At 48.4% G+C, this 18,495-nt stretch overlaps 1 protein-coding gene across 1 annotated transcript in view; it reads left to right on the top strand.

Annotated features, from left to right (window-relative positions):
- The first annotated feature begins 1,968 nt into the window (after window positions 1-1,968).
- Window positions 1,969-18,495, top strand: part of MRC1 (mannose receptor C-type 1) — an 841,411-nt gene continuing 824,884 nt past the window's right edge. The window contains exon 1 of the mRNA XM_085631521.1: window positions 1,969-2,141. Coding sequence (XP_085487647.1) covers window positions 2,084-2,141 — 58 coding nt within the window. The 5' untranslated portion in view covers window positions 1,969-2,083. The remainder of the gene's footprint in view (window positions 2,142-18,495) is intronic.

Below are 18,495 nucleotides of genomic sequence, written 5' to 3'. Positions count from 1 at the left end.
TATCATTAACCTCGGCTTGCGCTAATTATTCGTTTCACCCCTAAGCCCTCATTAGTGATCTTTTTCTTTGCAGTCACCTGGGCCAGTGCTGCACCCTTTTGCAGATGCCCACCAAGGTGTCCACCTGTCATAGGCTAATTATCCTACATACCGCCAGACGATACTAAATGTGTCCTCCTTGAATGAATTAACTGTAATGTTTTTTATAGATTCTTCTTGCTCACATACTCTCTGTCCTGAAGATGATCTCAAGTCACTGAGACCGAAATGCCGTTGACCCCCTACAACAAGGAACTCCTTGCATTTTTAATAAGTTGCCAATTAGGAGTTTCCACCTTATGTTGTCAATGGGATGTATATCTTTTAAAGTCACCCTCACTCACCACCTTATGCTTGCTGTCACTTTTATGTGATCACCTGAACATTTATGCATATTGTTGAAAATAAATAACATGTGTTACTTAATTTGAGTGTGTCCCTGGTAACATACTTCCTTGCTGCTCCCTTTGGCATTAATTACCATATTTGTCCACTTTAATTGAAGCATATTGATCTATTTCTAAAGTATTTTTCGCATCCTCTTTGGACCACATTGGCCACTTAGTAACCAGTGTCTCCTAATACATGATATCACCCCCAGGTTCATGGACTGGGGTACCCTTGTTTATCTTACTACGTCTGAAGCCACATTTGCACAACTGCTTTACACACTGCCTCTTATGATAAGCCTGACTGCTCTGTGCCAAGCTACCAGAGGGTGAGCCAATGCTGATTAAAGTGTGTGCCTGACTTACCCTGACCAGAATTGCGGTCCCTGCTTGTCCAAGGTGCATACCTCTGCCAACTAGAGACCTGATTTCTAAAAGACACACAGTAGAACCAGTCCAAAATGGTTTGTGATCAGGCCTATTGTCTAAAATGTGTACTTGCAGTGCTCACTTTATGTGATACAGCCCCATGACTCAAACAAGTACTTGCAGCACTCGGTTTATGTGATATGGCCGCATGGAAATTAGCACTTCCAGTGTGAACTTTATGCGATATGGTGGCAGTCCGCCCGCCATCGTACTGAGGGCCTTAGACGGGTCAGTTTATGTGATAGGGCCCTTTTGTCTTAAATGAACAGATTCGCCGGTTTATGTGATGGGGCGCGCAGTTTTAAATGAAAAGTTAGAGTGGTGGCTTTATGTGATAGGGACACATCTTAAAATGAGCACTTGCAATACTTACTTTATGTGATCTGGCCACATCGAAATCAGTACCTAAGGTGCTCACTGTGTTCCATACAGCCCAGAACTTTTTTTCATTGCATTTAGAGGTGACACTGGAAAGTTACTCAAGTTTTCACATTTCAAGTAATATTAAAATCTGGCACAGGCTTGTCTCATAGCAAGAGTTTGAAAAGAGAGAAGGTAAAGAAACTGAAGAAGCGGTCTGGAGGGGTCAGTAAGTGTCTTTAGAGATACCACAGAGGTATGAGGAGAAGCTCAGCACAGGAGGTGAGGTCTAATGCTGACTCCGGCCATGGCCTTAAGAAGAATTGCTCCATGTTTAAAAAAGAAGGAGGTAGGACCTACCCAAGACGGAAGATCGGTTCCCATTGTAGTATTCCACACAAGTTCCACGACGCCACATATTCTTAGTGACAAAGACGCTTATGCGAGGAATTTTGTCTTTTACCGCAATGCACTAAATATGAGGCAGCTTATATTTAAGCTACCAGGTCAGCATTTAATGTTCCAATAATTGTTGCATTTTGACAGAAAGGAAGTTCTAGGAAATCAGACGGATATATCCACTGGCGTCATTCGTGTGTGAGTTCCAGGGCAACGTTTCCCCATCAGTAAAAATTAGCGCCGTAAGCATCATTTGACCGGCGAATTCCTGTTATTTGACAGAGCCCCATGTGACAGGATATTTCCTTATCACTCAGAGGCCACATCTGTCCCGTTACTCAGAGAACCTTCAAAAAGTAATGACTGGCCAGGGGGGCACAGAACCAGTTTAGTTTAGACCTTGCGGCGGGCAGCGTCCTAAATCTTCACACTGGTGTTTGTGGGGAGAAAAGAATGAGAAGGTTATCATGACGTCCTTCCGGCTCCTTGTTTTCCTGTGCTCCGTGCAGCGCGCGCTCCTGCTGGGTGAGTGACTCTGAGCCTCTTGCTATCTCACCCCTGAAGGTGTTCGTCTGCACCCGCAAATCCAGCCTCGCGCGTACTTTTTTTTTTTTATCTCTGAAAGGATTGATTAAATCCCTTCCCGTTAATTTCATGCTCATGTATCCCACTTTCCTACTTAGCACTAACGCATTATTTATTTCAGAATATGGCGCTTTACAAGCATTTTGACTAGGATGTGCTATGTGGTAAATTGTTTTCAGCAACTTGTTTTTCTAGAAAATGCCTTTACATGGCACTTGGGAATTCTTACAGAATTGTAAATAAAAGAAAATCCGTGATTTTTTTTTCTTCAGGTATTATATATGTGTGTGTGTGTGTGTGCGCGTGCGTGTGCGTGTGTGTATGTATATATATATATATATATACATACATACATACATCAGGGTCTGGCTGAAGCAGCATCGGCACACTTCATAGAAATGCTTTTATTGCTGCAAAAGCAGCTCACACATTTAGTGCAGCGCATAGTAAATTGGAATGTGAAGGGTATGGTGGGGTTTCGAACTGGAGGAGTATAAGTTTAGGACAGCGCAATTAGTTTGGGAGTGTCCACTGCAGGAGAGTCCGATCCAGGGTAGACTTTCTTGCTCATCAAGTGAGATAATCTGACATGTAGTCAAATCATAAATAACAGCGCATTTCGGAGATTATTGCTTATCCTGAAAATCTGGCATGGATTCGTCCCTCCGGGGCATATTTTGAGCAAGCTTGGTGTATTTTGTGCTTGCAGTATTAAACGTATGCTTATATTTAAACTATGGTTTGTTTTGCAACTCATCGGGGCATATTTATGTTCCCTGGCGCATCCCTGCAAATCAGCATGGATGCGCCACGCAAGTTTACCCTTGCGCCACAATAGATGCGCCGCATTTACAATGCAGCGCATCGTGGCGCAAGGATAAACAGTTGCGTGACGCATCTGATGGCGGAAGGGCGGCACATTGCTGGAGTTGCGTCGCAAGCGCGACGCAGATCCAGCAAGGCTCGGGGGTGCCCTATCGGTACAATGCTGCGTCAATCCTTACGCCTGCTTCAAGCAGGCGCAGGGATTTGACGCAGCATGGCCGGAAAAGTGACTGAGTGACATTTTGTAGATTTCACTCAGCCACTTTTCGGAGGCGTTCCTGTGCTGGAACGCCCCCCCCCTGTGAAGGTACGCCCACATGTGGCACAAGCTATACAACGTGACGCATCTCCCTAGATGCGTCACGTTGTAAATCTGCCACAGCATGGCGCTGGCTTTGCGCCGCCGCTGCGTCACAAAAGTGACGCAACGGCAGCGCAAAAGTGACGCACAGGGCTTATAAATCTGCCCCATAGTTTTCTAGGCTAGTGCCGACGAGGAGACTCGAACCCACCTTCTCAGAGTCATAGGATCGGAACAGAGCAATTGGATGATTTGAGACAATTGATGACCAGGCCACGATAAATAAACTGCCATAGTACTGTTATAATATTAAATGGTATTATCATGTTGCTGGTCAATACCTATTTCATATGTTAGAATACACTCAGCATGAACAACTGAATTAACACTATATGTCCTGGTGTGACCTCAACATGTATAGTCTAAGTATCACGTCAATGTTTAAACAAATATGATATCCCACAGCTGCAACAATTAAGTAGAAAGCTAGTTCCTAATTATGTTTGTGGGAAGTAACTAGTTGAACTGGAGCGATGGTGGCACATAGGCCTGAAGGGAGGCAGTAAAACGCAGTATAGAGTAGCAGAGCAGATTACTAACAGAGGGAAGTATGAGAGGTTGAGCTCAATAGAGGCAGAGAGACGTGGAAGCAAGAATCGTGGTGTACAAAATGAAAGTGCAGCAATTTACTGGAAGAGAGAACAGGGAGATAACGAGCTTAGAGGAAGAAAGTGACGGAAGAAAAGCCAAGGAAGAGATACAATTCGAAAACAAAAAAGAAAATATTAAAAAACGTAGATTTACTTGTGTGGAAGAAGACATGCGGGATTTACTCTGTAAAAGACACAAAGGAAGATCATATTTCATCAAAAGCATCATCTTTTGAACATCCAAAACAAGTTAAATAAAAAATCAGACGTTTCATGTTTTTTTAACGAGGTGGTGACATTTGTAGGCGTTCTGTGCGGCCTTGGCTTATGTAATGACAAGAGTAAGAATGAAAGGTTGGCTGGTAAAAAGCCAGGCATTTCAAGAACTCTGGCAAACGTCTGTATTTAAGAAAGTGATGACTTCCTGAACTCTTCTGAGTTTAAGGAAGGGATGTCTTCCTGAATTCTACGCAATGTTTATTTTTCAAAAAAGAACCATCATCCTCTCTTATCCTATTCTTCCATTACATTCATAGCAGTTATGTGGCACATTTTGTGATTATACCTAATTATTTTGTCAATTTACCCATGTTAACACTGCCTGAGCAAAGGCTTCACATCATTAGTACCACTTTCAAGCCCACATGCAGCAACAAGCTACTGAAAAATGACAAGTCAACTTCTGCAAAAGGTCTCACACTGCACAGCACCATGTGGCTTAGCTTCTTTAGCAAATGCGGAAAATACATAATTATGCCGCAAAAGGCCATGGTCGCAGAATCACATAATTCTAGTTGCCCTGGATATAGGGAACTTGTAATATTTATAAATAATAATCTCCTGTTACAATCCCCAAACTGACATTAGTGGTGCTTAATTTGTAAACAAAAAAACTAAGAAATAAGTGCAGGAGTCAATATTTTCCATAGAAACCTGCTGATGATGATGCTAAATGCCAGGATTGCAGAAAACCAAGTTTGCTGAGTCCTGCCCGTGCTGACTTCGTGCCTTTTTCTTCCGCTTCCTGTCTCTTTATCTCACTCTCGCAGGTTATCGTTTCTTCTTCCTCACTTTGGTACCGTTTTCTTACGTTTGTCTTCCTTCTTACTTTTCCCGTGTCTGTACTTCTCGCTCTTACTTTGGGTCACGGCCTGATGATTTAAAGTAAGTCACAGTCCCCAAAAATGATAGCTGGATGGTGCCAACAACCCGCATTCACCAGAGCAAATTAAGCGTTGGACCTCAGGGAGGCTCCCCCCTCAGAAATGTTGGTGTACATTGTGCTTTATAGTACATACTTCCAAATGTACAAGTTAAAATCCACATGCTTTGAATACAACTCTGAAAAAACCTTGCAAAATAAACTAATATGGTGTGATCTTTTAGTACTCAGGAGCAACCAGTACATGCGTACCTCAAGTTAAGACATTGTTCATCCCTGTAAGAAAGCCCATCATATTTGACACAGTCCCCCAACATTTCTCACTGCTTTTCCTGCCTCTAGGACAGTTAAACAGGAGTAAAGTGCCAGCGTTTCCCCTCCTAAAATATGCAATGGATTTACCTAACTAGGACATTTAAACTCCTTTACGGTCATGAAAGGTGGAGCAGAAAATGCACCAATGGCATAGAAGTTAAATGTCATTTGTGTGCTGCAGTTTGTAATTGCCTCCCCACATATGTGACGAGAAATATGGCTACCAGGAGCAACACTGCACTCTTCCTGGGCTACAGTTTAAAATCAGTGGATGGCTGCATGAAAGTACAAAGTTGATGAGCCGTGCTAACTGAAGGTGGAGTTGCAAGTTTGCTGCAGGCCTCCGTCAGTCCTCCAAAGACAAAGCATCATGGTAAATGCACACAAGGCAGTCCATGCTCCCGGTGAGTTTGCCTTTCTGCAGCACACATAGAATTGAGTTTGCTAAAAATACATGCATAAAATATTTACTTATAATGGTTTTCAGCTAGCCCTCCTCATCCATTGGTTTTTCACTTTATAATTCACATTTTTGTTCTGCATACTTTAGCATGGGCAATGGGTCAGTCCACCTCAGCCATTGGCCAACCTCACTATGAGCGATGGCATTCTGTACTTTTGCAAGGAGTATATGCATACTCAAAGTAATTCCCTTCAGTGCCAGGGAATAATATTGCAATGTGTGCTTTTTGAGACCCCAAAAATATTTTTGCTTTTAGCCAATGTTTCATTTTAGATGGAAATGGGCTGGCTAGTTTTCCAACAGGAAGGTTTCGCAAAAACCTTGAGAAAAGACAAAGACAAAGCCAAAAGGCAGATAGCCCACCCCCGACCTACTGGCTTTGCAAATGTTTATTTAGATACAAAGTTAATGAAATTAGTAACTATTTCAAGAGGGATTGTTAGAATCCGGGGTCTCTGGTTGGCGCAGGTATGCACTTGCGACAAGCAGGGACCCTTTCCTCTAAGTCAGGGCGAAGGATTACTCTGGGAAAATAACGCCCGCTCACCCTCTAGGTAACGTGGCGCGAGCAGTCAGGCTAGGTTCCAGATGGCATTAGGTTAAGCATTCAAGATGTCCCACACAACAACCACCAACCCACCACACAGACACACAAGACTGTATTTTTGTAAAAATAAACTCTTTATATAAAAAGGTTTCTTCAAGCAGGCTTTAAAAATACAGTTCTTCACTTCAAAGTAGGTTCCAGTTACTTGTACTGACTTTTCAGGAGTCCACAGTTCTTAAAATGGCAAGTCTTGGTTCAAAATACACTTATTTGAGGTCTGTGCGCTTCGTAGGGCCGTCGGTACGCTTCGTACGAGTTTTCGGATGTGTCGTGCCGTTCTTCACGCTTCCCGCGTGAGCAACGTCTATATATTTTCAACGGTACGGACCGTACCTTCGCTGGGACGCTCCGTACAGCTGGTGCGACCCGTACCCAAGCTCTTGCTTCACGCGTGAATAGCATAGCGCAATGCCAGCGCTGGTACGGACCGTACAAAGGCAAGTACGGATCGTACAAGGGCGCTTTCAGCTCACAGTACCTGGGATCTTTGTAGGGAGTTTGTGGCGGCCTCAGCAGTCCCGCAAAGGGCGTCCCGCGTCGCGTTGCAGTCCCGGCTCTTCCGTGGACGGCGATGCTTCGGGGGCACTCGGGGATGTCTCAGCACACCACGGAGGTCAGGAGGAGGGGGGGGCAGCTCGGGGGTGATTCCCAGCACGTCGCGCTGTCGGCAGACACCAGGTTCGGCGAACAGTGCACCTTGGGTCCTTACAGTGGTCTCAGCGGCTCAGGGTCGCAGAGGCTCGGTGCTTGGACGCAGGTCGTGTCCCTTCACGTTGTGAGCTACGGCTCGAGGGGCCAGTTGTTTGCTTTGGTCAGGCCAGGCGGGCTGGTCTTCACGGTGCTCACAGCAGCCTGGGCAGCCAGAGGTCGCGGTGCTTAGCGAGATGGGGGCACACAGGTTCTCTGGGGTCAGCGTTGCAGGGTCACCCACAGCAGCTTCCTCTTCTTCCAGGGATAGGTAGCGCCCACTGATCCTGGGGCGCAGCTCAGGGGGCAAGTTCACACGCAAGCCCTTGGAGATTGTTTGTAAAGCACAAGTTGAATAAAAGTCTTTTCCTCAGTCTTTTCCTCTCCTTCCAGCAGCAAGGCACCCACCACAGGCCAGTCTCTCAGGCTTATAGACAGTACTCCTCCATGCAGCTTTCCCAGGTCCTTCTCTTCAGGCAGAGTTTCTTCTTGGCGCAAACAGGATCTGATTTCTTAGGAGCAGGGCTCCTTCTTTTATACAGCAATTCTTTTGTTCTTTGTCGCCAGGGAGCCTGGGCCTGGCTCAGTCCGGTTTAGGAGCACTTTGTTGTGGTGACTCTGCTCTTTCCTTTCAGCAGCAGGGCAGGGATATCAGCCGCTCCACAGGGGGCAGAGCCGGCATTGTGGTGGCAGAGCACAGGTCTATTCAGAGTCAAGGTGTACTCCTCCCACCCATCCTGGTGTAATCTCTCTACCCACCACCTGGCAGCCAGCCTGTCTCCTGGAATTCCCCAGCCCTGCCCCTCACTGAAACTAGGCAGCACACACACACAGCAGAGGCGGCCTGAAATGGCTAAGCAAGTAAATACGAACTTTCTATAAGTAGTATTTACAAACACAGGATATTAAAATAAACTTTACTAAAAGAAGTATTTTATTATTCTGAGTTCAGGCATACTAAACTTGACTTTCTACCATGCTCTATGAGTCCACTGGGATTACAGCGTGTAGTAATTCCAGCAGCCCATTCTGGCCTATGGAGAGCAGGTAGCCTTCAATAGTGAAAAACGAAAATGGCTGTAATTCACTATTAAGACATGCCACACACATCAGGGCATGTCCTACCTTATGCCTACAATGCACCCTGCCCTTGGGCCTACCAGAGGGGTGACTAATATGTAGTTAAGGGAAGGTTTAGGGACTGGCAAGTGGGTGCACTTGCGCAGTCAGCGCGACAGTACCAGACTGCACGCAGGTTCTGCAGTGGCAGACCTTAGACACATTTTACTAGGCCGCTTCTGTGGGTGGAACAACCAGTGCTGCAAGCCCACCAGCAGCATTTGTATTTACAAGCCCTGGCACTCCTGGTGCACTTTACTAGGGGCTGATAGTAAACCAAATAAGCCAAACATGGACACCAATCAATGTATACATTTTTCATAAGTGAGCACTTGCACTGTGGCACTGATTGGCAGTGGCACAGTGCTCTGAGCAGCCAACACCAACAAAACACATGAGGCACATCAGCAAAAAGTGGAAGGGAAACTCACGCCAAGGTGCCAGGTCTAACACGTGTCCCCTCCAGCTGAAATGTGGGGGGAACTACCCTACCCCAGGGAGTTCCTCTTCACTAAGGCGGAAAAACCTGGACAGACTGTCAGCATTGACGTGATCTGTGCCAGGGCGATGCTCCACCGTAAAGTCCATACCCTGTAGGGAGATGGACCACCTCAACAGTTTTGGGTTCTCACCCCTCATTTGCATCAACCATCTGAGGGGCCTGTGGTCGGTCTGAACCCGGAAGTGAGACCCAAACAAGTAGGGTCTTAGCTTCTTCAGCGCCCAGACCACAGCAAATGCTTCTCGCTCGATTGCACTCCACCTATGTTCCCGTGGAAGTAACCTCCTACTAATGAAGGCTACAGGTTGGTCCCAGCCCTCCTCAGTCATCTGTGAGAGAACAGCCCCTACACCATGCTCTGATGCGTCTGTCTGCACTAGGAATTCTTTGGAGAAGTCAGGAGCCAAGAGCACGGGCGCCGTGCACATGGCAGTCTTCAGGGTGTCAAAAGCCTTCTGGCAGGTGTCAGTCTAGATCACTTTTCTGGGCTGCTTCTTCGAAGTCAGCTCCGTCAAGGGGGCAACAATGCTGCCATACCCCTTGACAAACCTCCTGTAGTACCCTGTGAGTCCTAAAAAGGCCCTCACCTCTGTCTGGGTCTTTGGGGGCTCCCAAGCCAGGATGGTTTCAATCTTGGGTTGGAGGGGCGCCACCTGGCCGCTCCCCACTTGGTGTCCCAAGTACACCACGAATCCCTGCCCGATCTGACACTTGCTTGCCTTGATCGTGAGGCCTGCCTTGCGCAGTGCCATCAACACTTCCCAGAGATGTTGCAGGTGTTCTTTCCATGTGCCACTGAACACTGCGATGTCGTCCAGGTAGGCGGCGCTGAACTCGGTCAGCCCAGCCAACACCTGGTTGACCAACCTCTGAAAGGTGGCAGGGGCATTCTTCATCCCAAATGGCATAACCCGGAACTCGAAATGCCCATCTGGTGTGGAGAATGCAGACCTCTCTTTGGCCCCATCAGTCAAGGCGATCTGCCAGTACCCAGACGTTAAATCAAACGTGCTGAGGTACCGTGCAGCTCCTAACCGATCGATGAGCTCATCAGCTCTGGGGATGGGGTGCGCGTCAGTCTTGGTGACAAAATTGAGTCCTCTGTAGTCCACACAGAACCGGAGTTCGGGTGTGGCACCTGGCGCTGCAGCCTTTGGGACCAAGACCACTGGGCTGGCCCAAGGACTGCTGGAGGACTCAACCACCCCTAGAGCAAGCATCTTTGAGACTTCCTCTTTGATGCAGGCTCTGACCCTGTCAGTTACTCTGTAAGCTTTGTGCTTCACAGGCAAGCTGTCTCCTGTGTCCACATCATGGACGCACCAATCTGTGACACCAGGAACCAGGGAGAACAGGTCAGGAAACTGCCCCACAGCTGGCGGCAGTCATCCTGTTGCTCAGGGGTCAGGGTGGGTGAGAGGTTAACTCCATCCACTGACCCGTCTCGCTCTGAGGCTACCAGGAGGTCAGGAAGAGGCTCAGATTCCTCCTCCGTCCCATCATCTGTGGCCAAGAGCATGCCCACTTCGGACCTCTCCAAGTGGGGCCTCAGTCGATTGACATGGAGGACCCTCAAGGGGTTCCTGGGAGACTGCAAGTCCACCAAGTAGGTGACAGAACTTTTGCGCTCCACAATCTCAAAGGGTCCTGTCCACTTGTCCTGGAGTGCACAAGGCTCCACCAGGGCCAGGACCCATACCTTTTGACCAGGTTGAAGCTCAACCAGAGTGGCGTTCTGGTCGTACCACCGCTTCATTTCCTCCTGGCTGGCTTCCAGGTTTGCCTGAGAAAGTTGCCTGAAACGCCTAGTCTGGTTCCGGAAGGCCAGCATGTTACTGTATACATTCTGGGGAGGTTTCCTGGGAGATTGCTCCCAGCCTTCCTTGACCAGACTAAGAGGTCCTCGTACTGGGTGGCCATACAGAAGCTCAAAGGGACAGAACCCCAGAGACATCTGTGGCACCTCACGGTACGCAAAGAGAAGGCATGGTAAGAGGACGTCCCACTTACGCCTCATGGGTTCCTCAAGACCCATAATCATGCCCTTTAGGGTTCGGTTGAATCTCTCAACCAACCCGTTTCCTTGGGGATGGTAAGGGGTGGTGAACTTGTAGGTCACACCACACTCTTGCCAAAGGGATTTCATATATTTCGATATGAATTTGGTCCCCCTGTCAGACACCACCTCTAGAGGGAATCCTACTCGTGAAAAGATTCCCATCAGTGCCCATCCCACCACGGGGGCCGTCACTGTCCTCAGAGGGATGGCTTCAGGGTACCGGGTGGCATGGTCCAGCAAGACCAGGATAAACCTGTTGCCCATGGCTGTCTTGGGGTCCAGTGGCCCCACAATGTCAATCCCCACTCGCTGGAATGGGGTACTGACCACAGGGAAAGGTTGGAGTGGAGCCTTTTGCTTCCTTCCACTCTTACCACTTGCCTGGCAAGTCTGGCAGGTCCTACGATGAGCATCTGAGCTCTTGTGCATTTGAGGCCAATAAAAGTGGGTGACAAGCCTCTCATAGGTCTTGTCCTGCCCCAAATGCCCTGCTAATGGCACATCGTGAGCCAGCCCCAGTAGGAAGGCTCTGAACTTCTGGGGTACCATCAGCGCACGGGCTGACCCAGGTTCAGCAACCTTAGGCTCTGAGTACAGGAGGTCGTTCTCCCAGTAGATTAAGTGAGTACCGGACTGATCACCATTGGCCTGGGCTGTAGCCTGCTGCCGCATACCCACTAGAGAGGGGCACTCTTTCTGCTCCCTGCAGAATTCCTCCCTGGTGGGGCCTCCTTCTTGCTGCCAATGGGTCAGCTCAGGCAGGTCCTCCAGTTCGGCTATCTGTTCCCCTGTAGGCTCCACGGCATTCCCCTCAGGGTCTGCTTCCTCCTGGGCCGTGGGAACTTTAGGGGCCGGTTTCCCGTGCCTCCTGCGCCCTCTCCCTAAAGCCGGTTCCTGGACCTCTCCCTCAGGCTCCAGGTTCTCTTGCACACCCCTACTAGCTGCAATCGACCGGGTGGTCACGCACGCCTAGTCAGGTAAACCCACCATCCGCAGGTGAGCTGTCTTCTCAACCTTTTCCTAAGGGGAGCTCTCCAAATCATTCCCTAGGAGACAGTCTACAGGCATGGCATTTCTAACAGCGACTTGCAGAGTACCAGAGACCCCCCCCACTCAAAGGGAACTTGAGCCATTGGACAATGACTCTCTGTGTTGTCAGCATTGACAACCCGACAATAGGCATGGGGTACAACCTGCTCTTGAGATACCAGGTGCTGCCGCACTGCAGTCATGCTGGCGCCTGTGTCTCAAAGAGCCTCTACCTTCTTCCCATTGACGGTCACCACTTGCCCATATTTCTTAGTGTTAGAGGGCAAGTCGGCGTTAGGGACCATCTCACTGTCTCCTAGTGAGACTAAGGTCAGCTGGACGGGGTCCCACCCACCTGGGACTTCTACCTCCTCCACAAAGGCTACTGTAGCCACTTGCCTGGGTGGAGCACCAGTGGGTGCTGGTTTCACATACTGGCGACACTTGGGATCACTGGCAAAGTGACCCAGCTCACCACATTTATAACACTGAGGGGGCCCCTTTGGAACAGGTTTAACTGTCGGGGCCCCGGTCTGCTTTGGGGTTGGGGGAGGCTGAGAACCTTTCTGCTGGTTCCCTTGGGTATTACTTTGAGGGCCTTTTTGGAACCCCTTCTGTTTTCCCCTGTCCCCCCCACTCTTCTGCTGGGGACCCTGCCCACCCTTGGTGGAGTCTCCCACTTGACCCTTGTGGACCCTGGTGCTGACCCAGCGGTCCGCCTCTTCAGCAAGCTTCCTAGGGTTAGTCAGCTTGCTATCTATCAGGTGTTGGCGTAGCTCAGGAAAACAATTAAGCGACAAGTGCTCCCATGCAATCAAATCAAAGAGACCTTGGTAATCATCCACTTTGCTACCCTTCACCCAGCCATCCAGTGCTCTGCAGAAAAAGGTTACATACTCCACATACGTACTCCCCGCAATCTTGGTACACCCCCTGAACCTCTGTCTATATAATTCAGGAGTTAGCCCATATCTATTCATTAAAGCTTCCTCCATGTGGGGGTAAGAATTGTAGACATCAGAGGACAAATCTAAAAGTGTGTCCCGCCCCTCACTGAGGAACCGCCCCCCCAACCCCGCTCCCCAATCTCTCTCAGGGACCCGGTGGGAAGACATTGGTACCTCATAGGCCTTGAACCATTGCCCTATGTCGTCATTCTTAAAGTATTCCTTAACTACATCTTTTGGCATGTACACCCTTGACTCTACCTGCACCGGCGTTGCGCTGCCACCAGAGGGAGGGTTTTCCAAACTTTTGGCCTTTATCTCCAGCTCCCTCATTTTCAGGTCATACTCCATTCTTCTTTCTTCAAGAGCCATTTTCTTGCTCTCTAGCTCCAATTGGCCATTTAATTTCAGCTTTGCCAAAGTGATCTCTTGCTCTCTGGCGGCCTGTCTGTCTGCCAGCTCCTCTGGCGACAGGCCTCTGCCAAAACTATGGACGCTCTCCGCTGGTTCCACTACTATAATCTCCTCAGTTGCATTCCTTGATTCAATCCAGGCTTTCAGCGCCTTGTAGAGATCTGTTTTGTTCTTGCACCCTGCATGGGGAACCTTGAGTTTCCTGCAGAAGTACTTGAGTTCATCTTTCTTGTAGTTGTCCAGCTTTGACTCATCCCATTCCATTCCGGCTATTTCAGAGGCTTCAGAGATCGATTTCTCAATGCTGTTTAGGCCTGGCATGACTCCAAACACAAGGGATCTTCTTTCTTGGCAAGCAAAATTAAATTTAAAGTTCTGTGGCTCAAGCTACTGGACTCACTGTGCAATGGCTAGTAATCACTGCGCAGACACCAAGAATGCAAATCCGTAAATCCTCACCGCTGCCACCAATGTTAGAATCCGGGGTCTCTGGTTGGCGCAGGTATGCACTTGCGACAAGCAGGGACCCTTTCCTCTAAGTCAGGGCGAAGGATTACTCTGGGAAAATAACCCCCGCTCACCCTCTAGGTAACGTGGCGCGAGCAGTTAGGCTAGGTTCCAGAGGGCATTAGGTTAAGCATTCAAGATGTCCCACACAACAACCACCAACCCACCACACAGAGACACAAGACTGTATTTTTGTAAAAATAAACTCTTTATATAAAAAGGTTTCTTCAAGCAGGCTTTAAAAATACAGTTCTTCACTTCAAAGTAGGTTCCAGTTACTTGTACTGACTTTTCAGGAGTCCACAGTTCTTAAAATGGCAAGTCTTGGTTCAAAATACACTTATTTGAGGTCTGTGCGCTTCGTAGGGCCATCGGTACGCTTTGTACGAGTTTTCGGACTCGTCGTGCCGTTCCTCACGCTTCCCGCATGAGCAACGTCTATATATTTTCAACGGTACGGACTGTACCTTCGCTGGGACGCTCCGTACAGCTGGTGCGACCCGTACCCAAGCTCACGCTTCACGCGTGAATAGCGTAGCGCGATGCCAGTGCTGGTACGGACCGTACAAAGGCAAGTACGGTTCGTACGAGGGCGCTTTCAGCTCACAGTACCTGGGATCTTTGTAGGGAGTTCATGGCAGCCTCAGCAGTCCCGCAAAGGGCGTCCCATGTCGCGTTGCAGTCCCGGCTCTTCCGTGGACGGCGATGCTTCGGGGGCGCTCGGGGATGTCTCAGCACACCACGGAGGTCAGGAGGAGGAGGGGCAGCTCGGGGTGATTTCCAGCGCGTCGCGCTGTCGGCAGACACCAGGTTCGGCGAACAGTGCACCTTGGGTCCTTACAGTGGTCTCAGCAGCTCAGGGTCGCAGAGGCTCGGCGCTTGGACGCAGGTCGTCTCCCTTCACGTTGCGAGCTACGGCTCGAGGGGGCAGTTGTTTGCTTTTGTCAGGCCAGGCGGGCTGGTCTTCACGGTGCTCACAGCAGCCCGGGCAGCCAGAGGTCACGGTGCTTAGCGAGATGGGGGCACACAGGTTCTCTGGGGTCAGCGTTGCAGGGTCACCCACAGCAGCTTCCTCTTCTTCCAGGGAAAGGTAGCGCCCACTGTTCCTGGGGCGCAGTTCAGGGGGCAAGTTCACACGCAAGCCCTTGGAGATTGTTTGTAAAGCACAAGTTGAATAAAAGTCTTTTCCTCAGTCTTTTCCTCTCCTTCCAGCAGCAAGGCACCCACCACAGGCCAGTCTCTCAGCCTTAGAGACTCCTCCATGCAGCTTTCCCAGGTCCTTCTCTTCAGGCAGAGTTTCTTCTTGGCGCAAACAGGATCTGATTTCTTAGGAGCAGGGCTCCTTCATTTATACAGCAATTCTTTTGTTCTTTGTCGCCAGGGGGCCTGGGGCTGGCTCAGTCCGGTTTTGGAGCACTTTGTTGTGGTGACTCTGCTCTTTCCTTTCAGCAGCAGGGCAGGGACATCAGCCGCTCCACAGGGGGCGGAGCCGGCATTGAGGTGGCAGACCACAGGTCTATTCAGAGGCAAGGTGTACTCCTCCCACCCATCCTTGTGTAATCTCTCTACCCACCACCTGGCAGCCAGCCTGTCTCCTGGAATTCCCCAGCCCTGCCCCTCACTGAAACTAGGCAGCACACACACACAGCAGAGGTGGACTGAAATGGCTAAGCAAGTAAATACTAACTTTCTATAAGTAGTATTTACAAACACAGGATATTAAAATAAACTGTACTAAAAGAAGTATTTTATTATTCTGAGTTCAGGCATACTAAACTTGACTTTCTACCATGCTCTATGAGTCCACTGGGATTACAGCGTGTAGTAATTCCAGCAGCCCATTCTGGCCTATGGAGAGCAGGTAGCCTTCAATAGTGAAAAACGAAAATGGCTGTAATTCACTATTAAGACATGCCACACACCTCAGGGCATGTCCTACCTTATGCCTACAATGCACCCTGCCCTTGGGCCTACCAGAGGGGTGACTAATATGTAGTTAAGGGAAGGTTTAGGGACTGGCAAGTGGGTGCACTTGCGCAATCAGCGCGACAGTACCAGACTGCACGCAGGTTCTGCAGTGGCAGACCTTAGACACATTTTTCTATGCCGCTTTCGTGGGTGGCACAACCAGTGCTGCAAGCCCACCAGCAGCATTTGTATTTACAAGCCCTGGCACTCCTGGTGCACTTTACTAGGGGCTGATAGTAAACCAAATAAGCCAAACATGGACACCAATCAATGTATACATTTTTCATAAGGGAGCACTTGCACTGTGGCACTGATTGGCAGTGGCACAGTGCTCTGAGCAGCCAACACCAACAAAACACATGAGGCACATCAGCAAAAAGTGGAAGGGAAACTCACGCCAAGGTGCCAGGTCTAACAGGGATCTTGAGTGGAAAGTTTGAAAATGTAAAGGATTGTTTCTGTCAGTTATTTTCTTGTCAATCAGTATGTCAAAGCTTATCAGGATTTCCCTGAAGGCTATAGAATTGGGCTCTAGTTTGATAGTCTCAGGAAGTTTATTTCAGAGTCTGGCTCCTAGAACAATGACTGATTTCCCACACAAGTAGATTTCCATTATTAAGTCCCGCTGGTTACTGAAATATGAACCAATTAAAAAGATAGGAGTCAGAGGTATATAGATGCATTGTTATTTTGTTCGGGAAGAACACAGTTATTTTGGGATACACTGCTCATGGCTGATTAGCATTGGGCATTTGCCATACTTGCATCTCATTGCATTAATGTCATGAGACTGCTAGACAGCAAACTTCTCTTTGGCCTTACTTAGGAGTAAGTCCGTGGGAAGGTACAATTTATTGCACCTGATAAAATCTGACTCCATGGGGTTCAGAATTTATTGCGTACACTATATTGCAGCTATTCTGAGTTTTTGGGGAATAACTTGCAGCTTTTGGTGCTTACCACATCAAAATTGGTAAATACTTTTCCCTTTAAAATTCCAGCAGTTTGATGTGCCAAACTTTAATCAATCATGAGGACTTCATTGCTCCTCGTGATTAATTTGTGGTAATTTCCATGCAACTCATAATTGCGACTCACTGTGAATCAGGGCTTATGTGTAACTTTCACCACCCTCAGTGTGAGATTCGTACACTTACAGTGTAGTAAAGATAGGCAGATATTCATCATTGATAGAATTACTTCCTATTTTACATACTACCAAGTCCAGCACTGTGTTCAATAGGGTCATTATATGTGCAATTGTGTTTATATAGTCAGCATCGCTAGTTTCACTTCTATTTTATTATTCCAAAAGCCTGTTGCATGTCTTCATTTGCATAAAATTACTTAACTTGTTTTATGCAACACACAACTCAAAACCAGCGTTCCTAAACAATTTAGATTTGAACCATTTGCCAAACTTTGTAAGATGAGCCTCTTTGTTCTCTGAGGGGGGCGGGCTTTGGCTGGGGTTAAGGGATGCTCAAGATCTGCATGAGATCTTTGCCTGCGCCATTCTTTACAGCCAAATATTTGGCCTTAAGATACCTTCTTCACCTCTCTTGTGAAGGTGAAGCTGGGCAGTGCTTCGGCCAGGCCCAATTGAGGCCATGCACAATTGACAATGAATGTATTTATGGGAGAAGAGCAGGAAGACAGGTCAGTTATTGGGGCAATTAAGGGACAGCCGTTGTTTTCGTCCTCAGGCCAGTAGGAAAATGGTGAACGGTCATTAGAGCCTGACCTGCAGGCTTCATTGGCGGCTCATCATGGGGCCCCTGGATCCCTTAATCATTATGCACAGATGAGGTAAATAATATTTAGCATGTGGTGGGCTTTCATCTGGCTCAGGAGGTCACAACATAGGTGGCCCATCCAAGGGGGCCTTCTTCTTGGAAGGGAAATCTACCTCAGAGCTAAGTGAAGTAAGGAGTGTGGATTAGTGGAAGAATGCAACATACTTTTAGGCACCTTAACCCCTTCCCCGATCATGAGGGAACCGCTCCGTCATGAGCCACGGTTGCCGTGTGCTCATGACGGAGCGGTTCCGTCATGCCGCGACCGTTGGCGGCCGCTCCGCCCACGCGGCGCTGTTTCCCCGCCTGTGCGGGGGGACAATGCAACTGGGCGAAGTCATGACGGAACCACTCCGTCATGAGCACAGCTCAACCGTGGCTCATGACGGAGTGGCTCCGTCATGAGCACAGCGCCACCGCGCTGCCCCCCCGCACCCCTCAGTGCTGCGGCGGAATTCCCGCCGCAGCAAAGGGGTTAAAGAGACTCGCTACAAAAAGATAGCTCCCCGTTTTAATGGGGAGCAAGGTTTGCGCTAGTATGGGGTATGCATTCTTGTACACTTCGCCAAGTTCTATGGATATTTTGGGTATGGTTAGTCATATGTACATCACAACGTACAGAGTAGTTGCCAGGGTAGCAGCACTTGGCCCTGATTGGTTGGAAACATCCATGGAATGGTAAAATAACCAGGATGTGATTTAATGCTCTCAAATTCATTTGATCAGCATTCTCTTTCTGACTCTTTTATTGAATCTATATTGCTTTATTTGGTTAACAAATGCAAACAATAAACATTTTAAAAGCGCTTAACAGCAGCCCATGTGTTAGCTATAAAAGACAAAAATGGTGCAATCTCTTCCGTTCAATAAGCTCAGAAGGACATCTACAGCTTCAACAGCTTGTCTTAAAACAACATTTTGCAAACACTGTCCTAACTGGATG

The sequence above is a fragment of the Triturus cristatus genome, chromosome 10 (genome assembly GCF_964204655.1).
Source record: "Triturus cristatus chromosome 10, aTriCri1.1, whole genome shotgun sequence".
Lineage (NCBI taxonomy): Eukaryota > Metazoa > Chordata > Amphibia > Caudata > Salamandridae > Triturus > Triturus cristatus.
This window is presented reverse-complemented; position numbering and strand designations above follow the sequence as displayed.